Below are 17,072 nucleotides of genomic sequence, written 5' to 3' on the forward strand. Positions count from 1 at the left end.
TACATATATATATATACACACAATAGTTTTCATCTTCTAACCCTAAATCCCAATCCAACCCTTCCCCCAACACTTTAACAATCACAAGTCTGTTCTCTGTGTCTGTTTCATAGATAAATTCATTTGTATCCACATATAAGTGATACCAAACAGTATTTGTCTCTTTCCAACTTATTTCACTTAATATGATAATCTCTAGGTAGGTCCATCCATGTTGCTGCAAATAGCATATTTCATTCTTTTCATGGCTGAGTAATGTTCCACTGTATATATGTACCACATCTTTATTATCCACTTATCTGTTGATGGACATTTAGGTCGCTCCCAAGTCTTGGCTATTGCAAACAGTGCTTCAGTGAAAATTGAGATGCATTTATCCTTTCAAATGATAGTTTTCGCTGGATATATGCCCAGAAGTGAGACTGCAGGACCACATGGTACCTCTGTTTTTCACGCTTAAGGGACCTTCACATTGTTCTCCACAGAAGCTGTACCAATTTATATTTCCACCGACAGTGTGGGAGGGCTCCTTTTTCCCCACACCCTCTCCAGCATTTATTATTTGTACTGCTTTTTGCTGATGGCCATTCTGACTGGTGTGAAGTGATATCTCACTGCAGTTTTGATTTAATTTCTCTAATAATTAGTAATGTTGAGCATCTTTCCATGTGTCAGTTGGCCATTTGCATGTCTTCTTTAGAGAAAAGTCTATTTAGATCTTGTGCTCACTTTTTGGTTGTTTTTTTTTTAATTGAGTTGTATGAGTTGTTTGTATATTTTGGAAATTAACCCTTTATTGGTCTCATCATTTGCAAATATTTTCTCACTATCTGTGGGCTGTCTTTTCATTGTGTTTATGGTTTCCTTTGCTGTGCAAAGACTTATAAGTTTGATTAGGTCCTATTTGTTTATTTTCCCTTTAGCTTTAAAAGTGGGGAATCTCAAACCAACTTGGACTCAATTATGTTGGGGACCCAGGTAAAATGAATTGGGGGTGGGGGGTATAGCTGAAGTTCAACCTATTTCAGCTAAATATTAGATTCCTCTTTCTTCTATAGGCAAAGCAATATGACTAGCATTGGGATAAAAATAGACACATTCTTTGCTGTTACTTTATTTGTTTTGTAGGTTTACATGGCTGATGCCAAGACAGAGTTGGAATGTACCTGGAATTTTCTTAGTATGAATTGGTAGTACCAGATTTCAAAACTTACAAGGAGGCAATAAAATGAAGACAGAACCAGTGAAGGAAATTATTGAAAACCTCCCCTACATACCCCAATCACCTTGCCCCTATTGCCAGACATTTCTGCATTGATGGTGTTGCTGAATATTGTAGTGGAAGAGAGTAGGTGGGCTGCCACCTATGGGGTCGCACAGAGTCGGACACGACTGAAGTGACTTAGCAGCAATGCTGCTTCAGTCGTGACTGACTCTGTGCGACCCCATAGACTGAAGCCCACCAGGCTCCCCCTTCCCTGAAATTCTCCAGGCAAGAACACTGGAGTGGGTTGCCATTTCCTTCTCCAATGTGTGAAAGTGAAAAGTGAAAGTGAAGTCGCTCAGTCATGTCCGACCCTTAGCGACCCCATGGACTGCAGCCTACCAGGCTCCTCCATCCATGGGATTTTCTAGGCAAGAGTACTGGAGCGGCTTGCCGTTGCCTTCTCTGAGTAGCAGCAGCAGAGAGTACTAAATTAGGAGGATATTGGAAAATATTTTATAATATTAAAAAACTTGTCAAGCTTTTGGAATCTTGTGAAAATGTAGATCTGTGAACTGAGATGCCACATGCTCAGTTCCTATAATGCTGTTAGTATCACAAGTCCAATAAAGGTTTAGAAGTTCCTTTACACTATCCTTGTCTTCTCTTTATTGATCAAAGCCTCTCAGTAGAGCCGGAGTGTCAAACTGGGCAGGGGGAGGATATGTTCAGGATCTTAAAGAGATATCTGCACCCTCATGTTTGCTGCAGTATTATTCACAATGGCCAAGACATGGAAGCAATGTAAATGCCCACTGATGTATGAATGGATAAAGAAAATGTGGTATTTACATCCAATGGAATATTATTCAGGCTTAAATAATGGAAATTCTGTCATTTGCAACAGTACAGATGGACCTAGAACATATTTTGTCAAGTGAAATAAGCTAAACACCAAAGAAAAATGCTGCATGATCTCATTTATATGTGAAATCTCAAATAAACTCATAGAATCAGAGAGCAGAATGGTGTTCCCAGGGGCTGGAGGAAGAAGGAAATGGAAGGTAACGGTCAAAGGGTAGAAAGTTTTAGTTATGCAAGACAAATTCTAAAGATCTACTCTACAGCACAGTGCCCACAGTTATCAATACTTTATTGTGTACTTGAAATTTGTTAATGGGTAGATCTTAAGTTGTGTTCTTATCAAAAAACAGTAATAAGAAAAGTAGAATTACCCTATGATCCAGTAATCCCACTACTGGGCACAAAGCTAGAGAAAATCATAATCAAAAACATACATGCACTCCAATGTTCATAACAGCACTATCTGCAGTAGCCAGGACATGGAAGCTACCTAAATGTCTATCAGCAGATGAATGGATAAAGAAGATATGGTACACATACACAGTGGAATACTGCTCCGCCATAAAAAGGAATGTCACCGGGTCATTTGTAGAGATGCGAATGGACCCAGAGAGTGTCATATACAGAGTGAAGTAAGTCAGAAAAACAAACTCAAAGATCATATATTAATGCACAGAAGTGGAATCTAAAAAATGGTATAGGTGATCTTATATGCAAAGCAGAAATAGAGACACAGAGCTAGAGAACAAATACATGGATACCAAGGGGGAAAGGAAGGGTAGGAGGAACTGAGAGATTAGGATTGACACACATATACTATTGATAAATAGATAAATAGTGAGAACCTACTGTATAGCACAGGGAACTCTGCTTAATGCTCTGTGGTGACCTAAATGGGAAGGAGGTCCAAAGGGGGGATATATATGTAAATGTATGGCTGATTCATTTCACTGTAAAATAGAAACTAACACAAACTGTAAAGCAACTATACTCCAATAAAAATAAATAAAGAAAAAATTTTAAGAAAAAAATAATAATAGAGGGAGCAGGAGGAAACTTTGCAAGTTGATGGATGTGCCTATGGCCTTGAAGGTGGTGATGGGTTCACAGGTGTGCACTCACCCCAAACTCACCAAGCTATATATATTAAATATATACGGCTTTTTACATATCAATCACAACTTCATAAATTGGTCTTTGAAAAGTAAGACTGAGAAAGACAAGGTCTCCTCCAATCTGAGAGTCTAAGGACCCTGGAAGACTTCATGGATTAAGGAGGACAGTTTAGCCAGTGCAAGAAGGAATGAAGAAACAGTAAGGAAAGATACATCACCTATAAGAATGGTATGAAACTTTGGAAAGATAAGAAAAGAAGGCAACATCTTCACTGTCTCTAAAGAGTAAAAATTCTCTTATACGATATGTTGTATACTGACTCAAAAAGCTTAAAGACTTAACGTGGATCAAAAAAATTTATAAGTGATTCAGGAAGTGTGCTAAGAAGGCAGCAAAAATAATAACTACATCACATAATGAAGCAAGTTCAATTGAGGTTATATAACTTGAATCAGCAACGGACAGGTCAGCAGTGTTCCATTTCTCCAGCCACTTTCTAAGCCAAGAGTCAATAACATAAGGGAATTAGATGACTAGAGTAACGATTTTATTCCCCTCACCAGGGATTGAACCGCACCCGCCACACTGGAAGTGCAGAAAGTTAACCACTGGACCACCAGGGAAAAAACAGTAAAAACAATAACTTGAGTCCAAAACATCTCGAATTTGACCAGTCTCAAAAAGGGCCAGCCCTTGAAGACATGGCCTACCTCACTAGATTCAACATATTTTCCCAGAATCCAACCTCGTTTCTAATTTCATCATTTATGATATTGCCACATAATTGCCTTGTCTTGGAAGCCTGGTCAAAGCCTGACCTTAATGATCAGCACTAGATCAGCAGTCCTTCATTTGGATAATTTATATGTACACTCAGAGAAAGCTGTATCTTACTAACCTACTCCAACATCCTCAATAAATGAGTGAAAAAAATATTTTAGAAATTTTGTGTGACTTTTCCAATGTCACACAGCTTATTGGTAACAGAGTTGAATTGATAAACTGGCACCCAGACCACTATTATATGGTACTGCCCATCACCTGTGAGTGAGAAGATAATATGTAACGTGCCACCTGCAATATCTAAAAAAAGCAATAACATCTCCAAGCAGAAAACATCACTTGAAAGCATTCCAGTGAAGAGAGCTTTGGTCTGAAGCAGTGAAACATTTCTTCATTGTTATTCATCTTTTCTGCCTGATCTTCCTCCAAGGCCCTAGAAGATGACATCTATTATATCAAAAAGAAGTACCTGCAAGGCGGCTTCTGCTTCTTCTAATGCTGGCTTTGCTGCTTCCAGTTTTTCCTCAGCAATGGCTTTATCTTTAGAGATGCTGTCGACAATGGCCTGGGCTTTGTCCTTGACTTTCTGGACCTCAGCTTTGACCTTTTCAGCAGCCTGTGCTTTCATTGTCACTTCTTTTAAGACCTAATTCAATATAAAACCAAAAGTACAACAAAAGTCACCCAGCTCAAAATGCACATTTTTGCCTGGATTTGTCGATTCTGTCCACTTACACAATTTTTCATACATAGAATTAAGAGTATGGTACTTTTTAAAATTTTTATTGGAGTATAGTCGCTTTACAATGTTGCATTAGTTTCTACTGTACAGCAAAGTGAATCAGCTGTATGTATACATACATCCCGGCTTTTTTGGATTTCTTTCCCATCTAGGTCATCACAGAGCATTGAGTTTCCTGTGCTATACAGTAGGTTCTCATTAGTTACCTATTTCATTTATAGCAACATTGGTGTATATATGGTATTATAATGGAAATAAATAATTTGCACTTCCAAGGTTACAACTTAGAGAAGAAGCATACATTATTAACATTTACGAATTGGGAATTCAAAACGAATATGGTTCATGCGTCAATGTCTACCCACCGTGTCGGCTTTATCGTTGGCCACTTGGAGCTCCTTTTCTTTCACTTCCAGTTCTCTGCTCAGAGCTGCAACAGACTCCGAAGCTTCTTTTAGCTTTTCCAATCCAGTATTCATTCTGAGATTAAAAATCCAAGGCGAGGGAAGTGTTAACATGTGTGGTTCTTGGCCACATTTTCTAAGTACTGGTCTGATATAGATAGTAATGGTCATATTTGAAGAATACCGTATATACAATAGCAAACACGAGAGGGCTTGACAAAAAGAGTAAATGTCTAGACTTGATTCCACACTAAAGGCACATGTCAGTTCTTCATAGACTAAGTGTGAAAAGAATGAGTCTGCTAAGAACACCGTATGACACGAGGAATAACAATGTCGAGAATCTGTCTCATGCAAGAAACATGCTTAATAAACTTTTGCTAAATGACAACAGACTTCAATTTCTTGAAACCCTATCATGGAGGAAGGGAAATAATAACTTCTTTTTTTCTAACGAGACCAGTGACATTAAAAGAAGGAAGATTTGGGACCAAGAAAAGAAACAAATTTAAAGCCATCAAACTGCTTCGTGAAGGGACCAGCTGCCTGTTTGACTCTAAAATAATGTGATCTTAAAGACAGGAGTTCTTAGAGTCATTTAGTCCAATCACTCACCCAGGGGTCCCTTAGGTAGAAACCTTGGCTGCTTCTTGGCTGTGTTCAGGCAGAAGAGATAAGTGTTCATAAAAGAGCAAAGCAGAGCTGGGTAGCTGGGAACAAATTTCAGTGAAGTAAGGTACTTGCTATGCAGAGAACACACGTATCAAGCAGACTCTCCTATCCCAGACACTCAGAACGTGTGGGAAGAAAGGGAAGAGAGAAGGTGGGAGGGGATGTCTGTATTCTCAGCTTTTTTCCAAGCTCAAGGTTTCTAATATTATCATCCAATACTGTAGAAAGTGGTAGGCTGCAAGAAAACTTGTCAATATTTAATCCTATTGGGCAAGAATAAAGCCACTAGCAACCATGGAATGATCCTTTGAACAAACATGAAAGGAAGGTTTCCCAACCTCAGCACTATTGGTTTTTGAGGCTGGATAAATCTCGCAAGGACTTCCCAGGTGGCTCAGTGGTAAAGAATCTGTCTGCCAATGCAGGAGGTGCAAGTTTAGTTCCTCGGTCAGGAAGATCATCTCCTGAAAGAGGAAATGGCAACCCACTCCAGTCTTCTTGCCTAGGAAATAACCTGGCAGTCTGCAGTCCAGGTAGTTTCAACAACAAAATTCTATGTGACAAGGATTGTCCTCTGCACTGTGAGGGTATTTAGCACATCCCTGACCTCTGATTCTTGATGCCAGCAGTACCTCTCGACCACCCCTCATACCCCCGCCCTAGTTCTAACAAACAAAAATGTCTACAGTCATTGCAAAATGTCTCCTTGGAGCAAATTTGCCCCTAGTTGAGAGCCACTGTTTTACAATAACTTCATATTCGACCCTCATACTTACCTGTTGGCCAGAGTTTGCACCTCCACATGCTTCTCTCCATATATGAACTTATAGCCCTGAATAAAGGAGAGGTACGATTTGGGCGTCACATGGGTAGAACGTCGGAATCTCTGGAAATAATCAACACACTTCTCAGCTACCCCATCCTGGAAGGAGCCCATGCACTGAACGACTTCCTTCTTGGTTTCCAAACTGCAGTCAATATCATAGGCAGAGAGGAAGTGTTCAGACACTAGAAAGAATAAAGACAGCTGCATGTGAAATATGAAAGTGAATGATTGCTTTAAAAGTGAAGTGCCTTGAGTCACAGTTCTAAACAACAAGTTTACAGTTACCGAGGAGGAAAGAGGGAACAGTGAATTGGGAGATTGGCATCGACATATATGTATTACTATGTAGTTCAGTTCAGTTCAGTCGCTCAGACGTGTCCGACTCTTTGCAACCCCATGAATCACAGCATACCAGGCCTCCCTATCCATCACCAACTCCCGAAGTTCACCCAAACCCATATCCAACCATCTCATCCTCTGTCATACCCTTCTCATCCTGCGCTCAATCTTTCCCAGCATCAGGGTCTTTCCAAAAGAGTCAGCTCTTCACATCAGGTGGCCAAAGTATTGGACTTTCAACTTCAACATCAGTCCTTCCAATGAACACCCAGGATTGATCTCCTTTAGGATGGACTGGTTGGATCTCCTTGCAGTCCAAGGGACTCTCAAGAGTCTTCTCCAACACCACAGTTCAAAGCATCAATTCTTTGGCGCTCAACTTTCTTCACAGTCCAACTCTCACATCCATACATGACCACCAGTAAAACCATAGCCTTGACTAGACGGACCCTGGTTGACAAAGTAATGTCTCTGTTTTTTAATATGCTGTCTAGGTTTGTCATAACTTTCCTTCCAAGGAGCAAGCGTCTTTTAATTTCATGGCTGCAGTCACTATCTCCAGTGATTTTGGAGCCCAGAAAAATAAAGCCAGCCACTGTTTCCACTGTTTCCCCATCTATTTGCCATGAACTGATGGGACCGGATGCCATGATCTTTGTTTTCTGAATGTTGAGCTTTAAGCCAACCTTTTCACTCTCCTTTTTCACTTTCATCAAGAGGCTCTTTAGTTCCTCTTCACTTTCTGCCATAAGGGTGGTGTTATCTGCATATCTGAGGTTATTGATATTTCTCCCGGCAATCTTGATTCCAGCTTATGCTTCCTCCAGCCCAGTGTTTCTCATGATGTACTCTGCATATAAGTTAAATAAGCAGGGTGACAATATACAGCCTTGACGTACTCCTTTTCCTATTTGGAACCAGTCTGTTGTTCCATGTCCAGTTCTAACTGTTGCTTCCTGACCTGCATACAGGTTTCTCAAGAGGCAGGTCAGGTGGTCTGTTATTCCCATCTCTTTCAGAATTTTCCACAGTTTATTGTGATCCACACAGTCAAAAGCTTTGGCATAGTCAATAAAGCAGAAATAGATATTTTTTCTGGAACTCTCTTGCTTTTTTGATGATCCAGCAGATGTTGGCAATTTGATCTCTGGTTCCTCTGCCTTTTCTAAAACCAGCTTCAACATCTGGAAGTTCATGGTCCACATATTGCTGAAGCCTGGCTTGGAGAATTTTGAGCATCACTTTACTAGCATGTGAGATGAGTGGAATTGTGCAGTAGTTTGAGCATTCTTTGGCATTGCCTTTCTTTGGGATTGGAATGAAAACTGACCTTTTCCAGTCCTGTGGCCACTGCTGAGTTTTCCAAATTTGCTGGCATATTGAGTGCACCACTTTCACAGCATCATCTTTTAGGATTTGAAATAGCTCAACTGGAATTCTATCACCTCCACTAGCTTTGTTCATAGTGATGCTTCCTAAGGCCCACTTGACTTCACATTCCTGGATGTCTGGCTCTAGGTAAGTGATCACACCATTGTGATTATCTTGGTCGTGAAGATCTTTTTTGTACAGTTCTTCTGTGTATTCTTGCCACCTCTTTTTAATATCTTCTGCTTCTCTTAGGTCCCTACCATTTCTGAATAGATAATTTATAAGAACCTACTAAATAGCACAGAGAACTCTTTTCAATATTCTATAATGACTTACGTGGGATGCAAATCTAAAAAAAGGTGGATATATGTTTACATATAACTGATTCACTTGCTGTACAACAGAAACAAACACAATACTGTAAATCAACTATATTCCAAGAAAAAATAATTTTAGTTAACTGGCTATTTTTAAAAACTTAAGACAGTTCTTAGGAACATATGCCATGTTTATAGCCCGACGGGGGAGCCTGGTGGGCTGCCGTCTATGGGGTCACACAGAGTCGGACACGACTGAAGTGACTTAGCAGCAGCAGCAGCAGCAGGTAGATATATGTCAACATCTTTGGGCCCAGGTCTATGACATCAACAATTTTATTTTTTCTTTCATGTACAAAACTGTAACAGACTTTGAGCCTATCATAAGCCTTTGTTTTCTGGTGCGTGTACAAAGAAGTCTCTTCTGCACAGCTGCAGGTTCTGATCAGCAGCCAGCCTATTTTATGGTTTACATAAGGATGAAAGTGGTACAAATAACTCAGAAATCAGTGCCACCTGGTACTCATATTTAACAACCCTATTTGTTTTTTGTTTTTGCTCAGAAACTGCCATAACCTTAATTCCCCCAGGCTGTGACTGCATTTGGCATGTGGAATGTTCAGCACTAAATTTTTTTATGGCCTGGCCATCATATTCTTAAATGTGGCACCTGGCCGTCTGTAGTCAATTCTAATTTATGGTATCCTTCAAAAAGGTATGAGTAAAAATCTTCTGTTGTAGACCTTTATCCTACCAACAGTGCCAAACATGGGACCATTTCTAAAACAGCATTTCTCATTATAAGACCTGGCCATCAAGTCAGAGTACATCCATCACCACACACACACAGCATGTGTGCTAAACACCTACGACTATAAAACTTGGTCTCAAAAAAAAAAAAACTTGGTCTCAATCCCAAGGAATTTACAAGGCTTATACACAACACAGTTAAAGTTTATCAAAAACATCTTTATTCATCTTAGGAAAAAACGGTCTATGGATTTCCTTTAAAAGTATTCAATAATGTACATAAGAATTACGAATAGAAATACAGCCAGTATTCTTACTGTCTGGAAAAGAGAAGTATTCTTACTGGAGTAAGTATTCTTGCTGGAGTATTCTTACTCCAGTATTCTGGAGTAAGTATTCTTACTGGAGTATTCTTACTCCAGTATTCTTACTGGAGGAAAAGAGAAGGAATCAAGTGAACAAACCTATCAGGTGGTGGCAAGCAGAGAAATGAAAAACGGTATCTTCTCAATATTAGTGAAAGTTGCTCAGTCATGTCCAACTCTTTGCAACCCCATGGACCATACAGTCCATAAAAGTCTCCAGGCCAGAATGCTGGAGTGGGTAGCCTTTCCCTTCTCCAGGGGATCTTCCCAACCCAGGGATCAAACCCAGGTCTGCCACATTTTAGGTGGATTCTTTACCAGCTGAGCCACAAGGGAAGCCCAAGAATACTGGAGCAGGTAGCCTATTCCCTCTCCAGAGCATCTTCCTGACCCTGGAATTGAATCGGTGTTTCCTGCATTGCAGGTGGATTCTTTACCAACTGAGCTATCAGGGAGCAACTGATCACTAAATTAAGTTCTTAATGCCATAACTGTGAGACCATTTACATCTACGTAAATAATAGAATGAACTGAACTGAAATAATAGAAACAGTTTATCAATTGGGTTATAAATAGAGTGTAACACATACACTGAAAGGTAATATATTAAGACACTTGGAAGCTATATTTTTTCATATAATTTAAGCAGACACTATAAAGAACAACTTAAATTCTAGGAAGTTTAAGTCTAGTCATTGAAAACATATGAACAATTCTTGCCTATGACAAACTGTAGGTTTTAACCACAATGGCAGCATTATTCACTATGTGCCAGGTATGATACCAAGTCTTTCATCTAGCATTATGGGATATTCTCAATAATGTCCCCACTTTCTAAAAACTTTCTTGTATTGGTTTGGCTGAAAAGTTCATTAAAGTTCTTCTATAAGATGTTGTGGAAAAATTCAAGTGAACTTTTTGGCCAACCCAATATTTACCATGTAATAATTTTTATCCTTCTTATGCAAACTGATAGTATTAACTGTTGTTATTGTTTAATCACTAAGTCAGGTCCAACTCTTTTGCAACCCCATGGACTGTAGCCCACCAGGTTCCTCTGTCCATGGGATTTCCCAGGCAAGAATACTAGAGTGGGTTGCCATTTCCTACTCCAGGGGATCTTCCCATCCTAGGGATCGAACTGACGTCTCCTGCATTGCCAGGCAGATTCCTTACTATTGAGCCACCAGGGAATCCCCATAATATCAATAATGGTGACTTTTTCATTATTTAGCAAGTTGTCTTTGTGTCTATCCAAAAAGTCAAAGAAAAAATTGGAATGGAATCTAAGTACATTTTTCCATAGACCCACAATCTCTGATGCAGGAAAGGTTAAAAAAGGACCACCTCCTCTTAGGGTGACCCAAGCCTGCTAAGACTCAGACAAAAAGGCATGGAAAACCCTTCTGTTGTCTTCAATGTCCAATTACCAAGATGCCAAGGCCAGTTTGGGCACCCATCTTCAGGCTGATGTCTGAGGTTGGTGGAGGTTATATCCTGGTATTGTTTGTTCACGTCACTTGGTATAGAACAAGGTGATGGGTATGTGGGACAGAAGGGAGGACAATGGCCTCAGTCCCTGAATTTCCCTGACCTGGAAATTTTCAGATTTCCAATTCATTTGGATTCAAAGAACTGAAGTAATAAAGTGAGGAGGGCACATGAGTTGCCTATCCAGTAGCCATCCCCTCTCTTTTAGTAACAAAAGAATCTTAAATTTGCTCAGAGTTGCAATCCGCCCAACTCAAAGCCTTTGATTCCCCAAACTCTCTTGTAGCTGGAGGTGACCCAGTTCTGGCCAAAAACATGCAGACAAAAGTCCCTGGGGGAGAACCCTGTACCGACTAAGAGACAAAGCTTTACGTTGCACCAACAGACAGAAAGAGGCCCTCTGGTGCCTACAAGAACAGGAGCCTCACCCTAAGGATGACAGCAAGCTAGGCACAAGGTCCCGAGTTGTATTCTAGGCTGCACATCTCTGTACTTCCTTGGTGGCAGGAAAAAGAAAAAGGAAAAATAAAAACCTTGTTTATGCCAAAAATAAAATAAAAAACTTGCTTATGCCACTACTGCTCTGGTTTTCTCTTACAGCCAAACACATAATTAATGCTACGTTCAGAGGGAAACGATATCTAATCCTGGCAGATCCTAAATCACAAAACTTTATCAATTAATCCTCAGAATATCCCTAAGTGATGGATATCACTATGTATATTTTACAGATAAGGAAAATGAGGCTTACAGAAGTTTGCTTGCAGGCAGGAGCATCAGAATTCAAAGCCAAAGATGATGAATTTCAATGCCTAAAGCACACTGATTTAGAAATTCAAATACAACAAAATTATATAGAGTCTTTAGAGTGTTAAACAACATTTTTTATTGGAGCTCAAAGTTTAAAAGTATCTTCTGACTAACGTGCTTCATAAACAAAATATGCTAATTGTTCTGGGAAACAGCAGGGACTACTGCAGTTGGTATTCCTTTCTGAGCGGTTATTGAGTGCAGTTGCCTCATTTCTGTTTATGCTCCATCAAGCAGTTGCAGAAGCAGTGGTGTCTGACTCAGAAGGCAGAAATCTTGTATACTATATTAATAAATCAAAAAATATTTTTGAAAGAAGGCCAGTTAATATACATAATTAAAATGGCCTTCTTTCAAAATAAATATATGCCATATATATCCTTATATGATTTTTAAGCATATTGATTTTATTGAGACGTTAGTTACAAATAAGGATGGCCTATTTTAATAACAATGTGCTTATTTAAAACGGAGCCCAGTATGACATTAATAATTATCTTCACTTTGGAGAAATCTGAATGAACTGAATTTAGCAGTGACTTTGGAATCACTGACTTTCATTAAAAAACACAATATCACCAGAATAAAGATAATAGAAATACTTAGAAACAATTCAAAACAATTCCATATTAAACTAAAAACAAAGACTTGCCAAAATGGAGATTACTAAATGGTGGGAAGGCCAAGGATTTTACAGGGTAAGATAAAGCATATTTTTCTTTAAATGTTTCATCTAGAGATTCAGTCCATTTAAATTCATGCATATAAAGAATTTCATTTTTTCAGAAGCAATATAATTACTATAAAACCTTGTATTTATGGTATGTGTGAGATAAAGAGGAAAACACTTGGCTTATTCTGAGTATCTTTAAATTAGAAAAATACTCTAAAACAATAAGAATAAACTATCCAAAAAAATAAGAAAATAATACCATTCATAATAGCACCAGAAAATAAAATACTTAAAAATAAACTTCACCAATAGTGTGAAAGACTTGTACTGAGAACTATAAAACACTAATGAAAAAATTACAGTAGATATAAATATATAGAAACAGATTATATGTTCACAACTTGGAAGGATTAATATCATTAAAATGTCTACAGTACCCAAAGTAATTTACAGATTTTATGAAATCACTATCAAAATTCCAAGGACATTTTATACAGAAATAGAAAAATTAATGCTAAAATTCTTATGGAACCACAGAAGACTCCCAACAGCCAAAGCAACTTTGAGCAAGAACAAAGCAGAATCACTTCCTGTTTCAAAATGTATAACCAACCAACAAAAATTAAAACAGCATGATAAACACAAGCATGTAGATCAATGGGACAGAATAGAGAGCCCGGAAATAACCCCACATACATACAGTCATGTGATTTTCAACAAGGCTGCCAAGAATATTAATACAATAGTGCAGGAAGTCAGAAAAGACAAATATCATATGCTATCACTTATACGTGGAATCTAAAAAAAAACTTATACAAATGAGCTTATTTACAAAGCAGAAACAGACTTAAACACATAGAAAACAAACTTACAGTTACCAAAGGGGAAAGGTGGTGGGCAAAGAAAAATTAGGAATTTGGCAATAACACATACATCTGGAGAAGAAAATGGCAACCCACTCCAGTATTCTTGCCTGGAGAATTCCATGGACAGAGGAGCCTGGCAGGCTGCAGTCCTTGGTGTCGCAGAGAGTTTGACATGACTGAGTGACTATCGTTCACTCACTCACTAAACACTACTACATATAACATAGATAAACAAGGGCCTACTGTATGGCACAGGGATTTACAAACAATATTTTGTAATAACTCACATGTGAAAAGAATCTAAAAAATAATGTATACATTTACATATAACCGAATCACTTTGTTGTACATGTGAAACTAACACAACATTGTAGGTCAATTATACTTCTATAAAAAACAAAAATTAGAAGTAAACCACAATAAGATATAACCTCATACATGTTAAGGTACCTATGATCAGAAAAAAAAAAAAGATAAGTGTTTGCCAGGATGTAGAGAAATGAGAACCCTTGTACACTATTGGTAGGAATGTAAATTGATACAGCCACTATGAAAAACATGAAATTTCTCAAAAAAATTAAAAATAAAACTACCATATGATCCAACAATCCCACTTCTGGTTATATATCCAAAGAAATTAAAATCAAGGTCCTGAACAGACATCTGTGCTTCCGTGTTCACTGTAGCATTATTCACAATAGCCAAGACATGGAAACAGCTCACGTGCCATCCATGGATGAATGGATAAAGAAAATGTGACACTTACATACAATGGAATATTATTCAGCCTTTAAAAAAAAGAGAAGGAAAGTCTGCCATGTGCAACAACATGAATGAACCTGGAAGGCATTATGCTGAGTGATAATATAAGCCAGACCACAAGAACAAAAACTAGATGATGTCACTCACATAAGGAATCTAAAACAGTCAAATCACAGAAGCAGAGAGTAGACTGGTGGCTGCCAGGGGCTGAGGGAGGGGAAATGGGGATGTGTTAGACAAAAGGTACAAAGTTCCAGTTACACAAAACGACTAAGCCCTACAGATCACCTGTATGCCACTGTGCCTAGGGTTAACCATATTGTTCTGTACAGTTAGGATCTTGCTAAGAGGACAGATCTTACGTTAAGTTTTCCTATCCCAAAATAATCATTATCATCTTCATCATTTAAGGGAGGAGCACTCAGGGAGAATGGGAGAAAGAGCGTATTGGGTGGGAAGAAAAAGGCCATATTCGAGAATCAAGAAGGGAGCAGGAGGAAAGAGGGACCTCAGGTAAGGATGGGAAGGCAGACAGAACCAGTTCTTCCCAGCCGCGAAGGCCACACTAGAGACTGTGCTTTCTCCTAAGGGCAGTGGAAGGTTTTAACTAGAAAGCAGTGTGATCAGGCTTATGTTTTCATCACTGTTCCGCAATGTGAGACGGATGACAGACAGCTGAGAGAGGAGGAGAGGTCATTAAAAAGCTGTCTGAGTTTTCCAGGTGAGTCACAATGATAGCTTGGCCCAGGATGCCACTGAAAGGGACAGAGCTGGATAGATTCCACCATATCTAGCAGATAAAGTTGGCATAACTTAGTGATGGAGTAGACCTGAGAGCTGAAGAAAGGTGTTAAAGACAAAGAGCTCTCAGATTGTCGAGTTTCATGGACAACTGTGGGACTCCCTAAGAGAGACTGACTTGAACAGACCCAGTTCAGCTTTAGACATTCTGGGTTTAAGAAGCCTGTGAAACATGTACAAAACTGTGTCAAGCAGGCAGTTGAGTGCACACATTTCAAGCCAGAGGACATACAATACCAGAGATAAAAAATTGATGGGGCCTATTACACGGGAGGCTGTGGATGAGCTCACCAGGGAAGAGAGCTGGAGGGAAGAAATGAGTCTGCATTGCCCTCCAATATGCCTGGCTCCTTAAATGGCATGTGAAGCTCAATTAACATGTTCTGAATAAATGAACAAATAGGTGATGCCTGAAAGTCAGGACACTTGCTAGAAGCTGAGGACATAGAAATAGTTTCCCTGCCCTCCATGGAATCTTGGCTTAGGTTGATGCAAAGAGATTGAAAAGAATGGGGCAGATTTGTGAGAAATCAACAAAGGAAGCACCTATGTCTTGCGATAGAAGGGATAACTGAAATAAAGACTTGCTAGGAAGGGCTCATAATTTAAATGACATCATCCTAATTATAGTATATTATGGTGTTTGTCACCTGAAATTGTTATTTTTATCATTAGTAATAATACCATCACTTCATGGGAAATAGATGGGAAAACAGTGGAAACAGTGTCAGACTTTATTTTTTGGGGCTCTAAAATCACTGCGGATGCTGATTGCAGCCATGAAATTAAAAGACGCTTGCTCCTTGGAAGGAAAGTTATGACCAACCTTGATAGTATATTAAAAAGCAGAGACATTACTTTGCCAACAAAGGTCCATCTAGTCAAGGCTATGGTTTTTCCCGTGGTCACGTATGGATGTGAGAGTTGGCCTGTGAAGAAAGCTGATCGCCGAAGAATTTATGCTTTTGAACTGTGGTGCTGGAGAAGACTCTTGAGAGTCCCTTGGACTGCAAGGAGATCCAACCAGTCCATTCTAAAGGAGATCAATCCTGGATGTTCATTGGAGGGACTGATGCTAAAGCTGAAACTGCAATACTTTGGCCACCTCATGCGACGAGTTGACTCACTGGAAAAGACTCTGATGCTGGGAAGGAATTGGGGGTAGGAGGAGAAGGGGACGACAGAGAATGAGATGGCTGGATGTCATCACCGACTCTGTGGACATGAGTTTGAGTGAACTCCAGGAGTTGGTGATGGACAGGGAGGCCTGGCGTGCAGTGATTCATGGGGTCGCAAAGAGTCGGACACGACTGAGCGACTGAAATGAACTGAACTGAACTGAATAATACCTTACATGATAGTCTACAAAGCACGTGCACACCAATTATCATATTTCACAGTATACTTGAATGTAGCTGTTAAGTTTTGTGCTCTGCATTTATAGCTTACTTCAAACAATTTTAAAGTTTTATCCTTAATTGTGTTGACATTTATGTGAAAAGAATCACCAGTTCAGGGTCGATGCATGTTACAGGATGCTCGGGGCTGGCGTGCAGGAATGACCCAGAGGGAGGATAAAGGGAGGAGGGAGGTGGGAGGGAGGTTCAGGAGGGAGAAAAAAAAAAAAAGAATAAAATTTTTAAATCATGGGTGCTTTCTCAAATCTTGTAAGATGGAACACTGTACATTGGTATTTCAAACACATTAAAGTATTCGATGTTTAAAAGGCATAGATCAGAAAACCATTATTATTGAGGGTAGAGTGCTAAGAATAAAATGTCAGCAGTAAAAGAATCCACCTGCAATGCAGGAGACTCAGGTTCAATCCCTGGGTTGGGAAGCTCCCCTGGAGAAGGAAATGCCACCCCATTCCACTGTTCTTGCCTCGGAAATCCATGGACAGAGGAGCCTGGTGG

The 17,072-nt window shown here is 39.3% G+C and overlaps 1 protein-coding gene across 1 annotated transcript in view; it reads right to left on the reverse strand.

Moving 5' to 3' along the window:
- The window catches only part of DNAH5 (dynein axonemal heavy chain 5), a 265,941-nt gene that overhangs the window by 78,441 nt on the left and 170,428 nt on the right, over nucleotides 1–17,072 (reverse strand). Inside the window, exons 56-58 of the mRNA XM_055422257.2 lie at nucleotides 6,562–6,793; nucleotides 5,075–5,189; nucleotides 4,437–4,613 (exon numbers count right to left, since the gene is read on the reverse strand). Coding sequence (XP_055278232.2) covers nucleotides 4,437–4,613; nucleotides 5,075–5,189; nucleotides 6,562–6,793 — 524 coding nt within the window. The remainder of the gene's footprint in view (nucleotides 1–4,436; nucleotides 4,614–5,074; nucleotides 5,190–6,561; nucleotides 6,794–17,072) is intronic.

Source organism: Moschus berezovskii, chromosome 18, assembly GCF_049115385.1.
Source record: "Moschus berezovskii isolate FMDL1 chromosome 18, NW_MosBer_1.0, whole genome shotgun sequence".
Lineage (NCBI taxonomy): Eukaryota > Metazoa > Chordata > Mammalia > Artiodactyla > Moschidae > Moschus > Moschus berezovskii.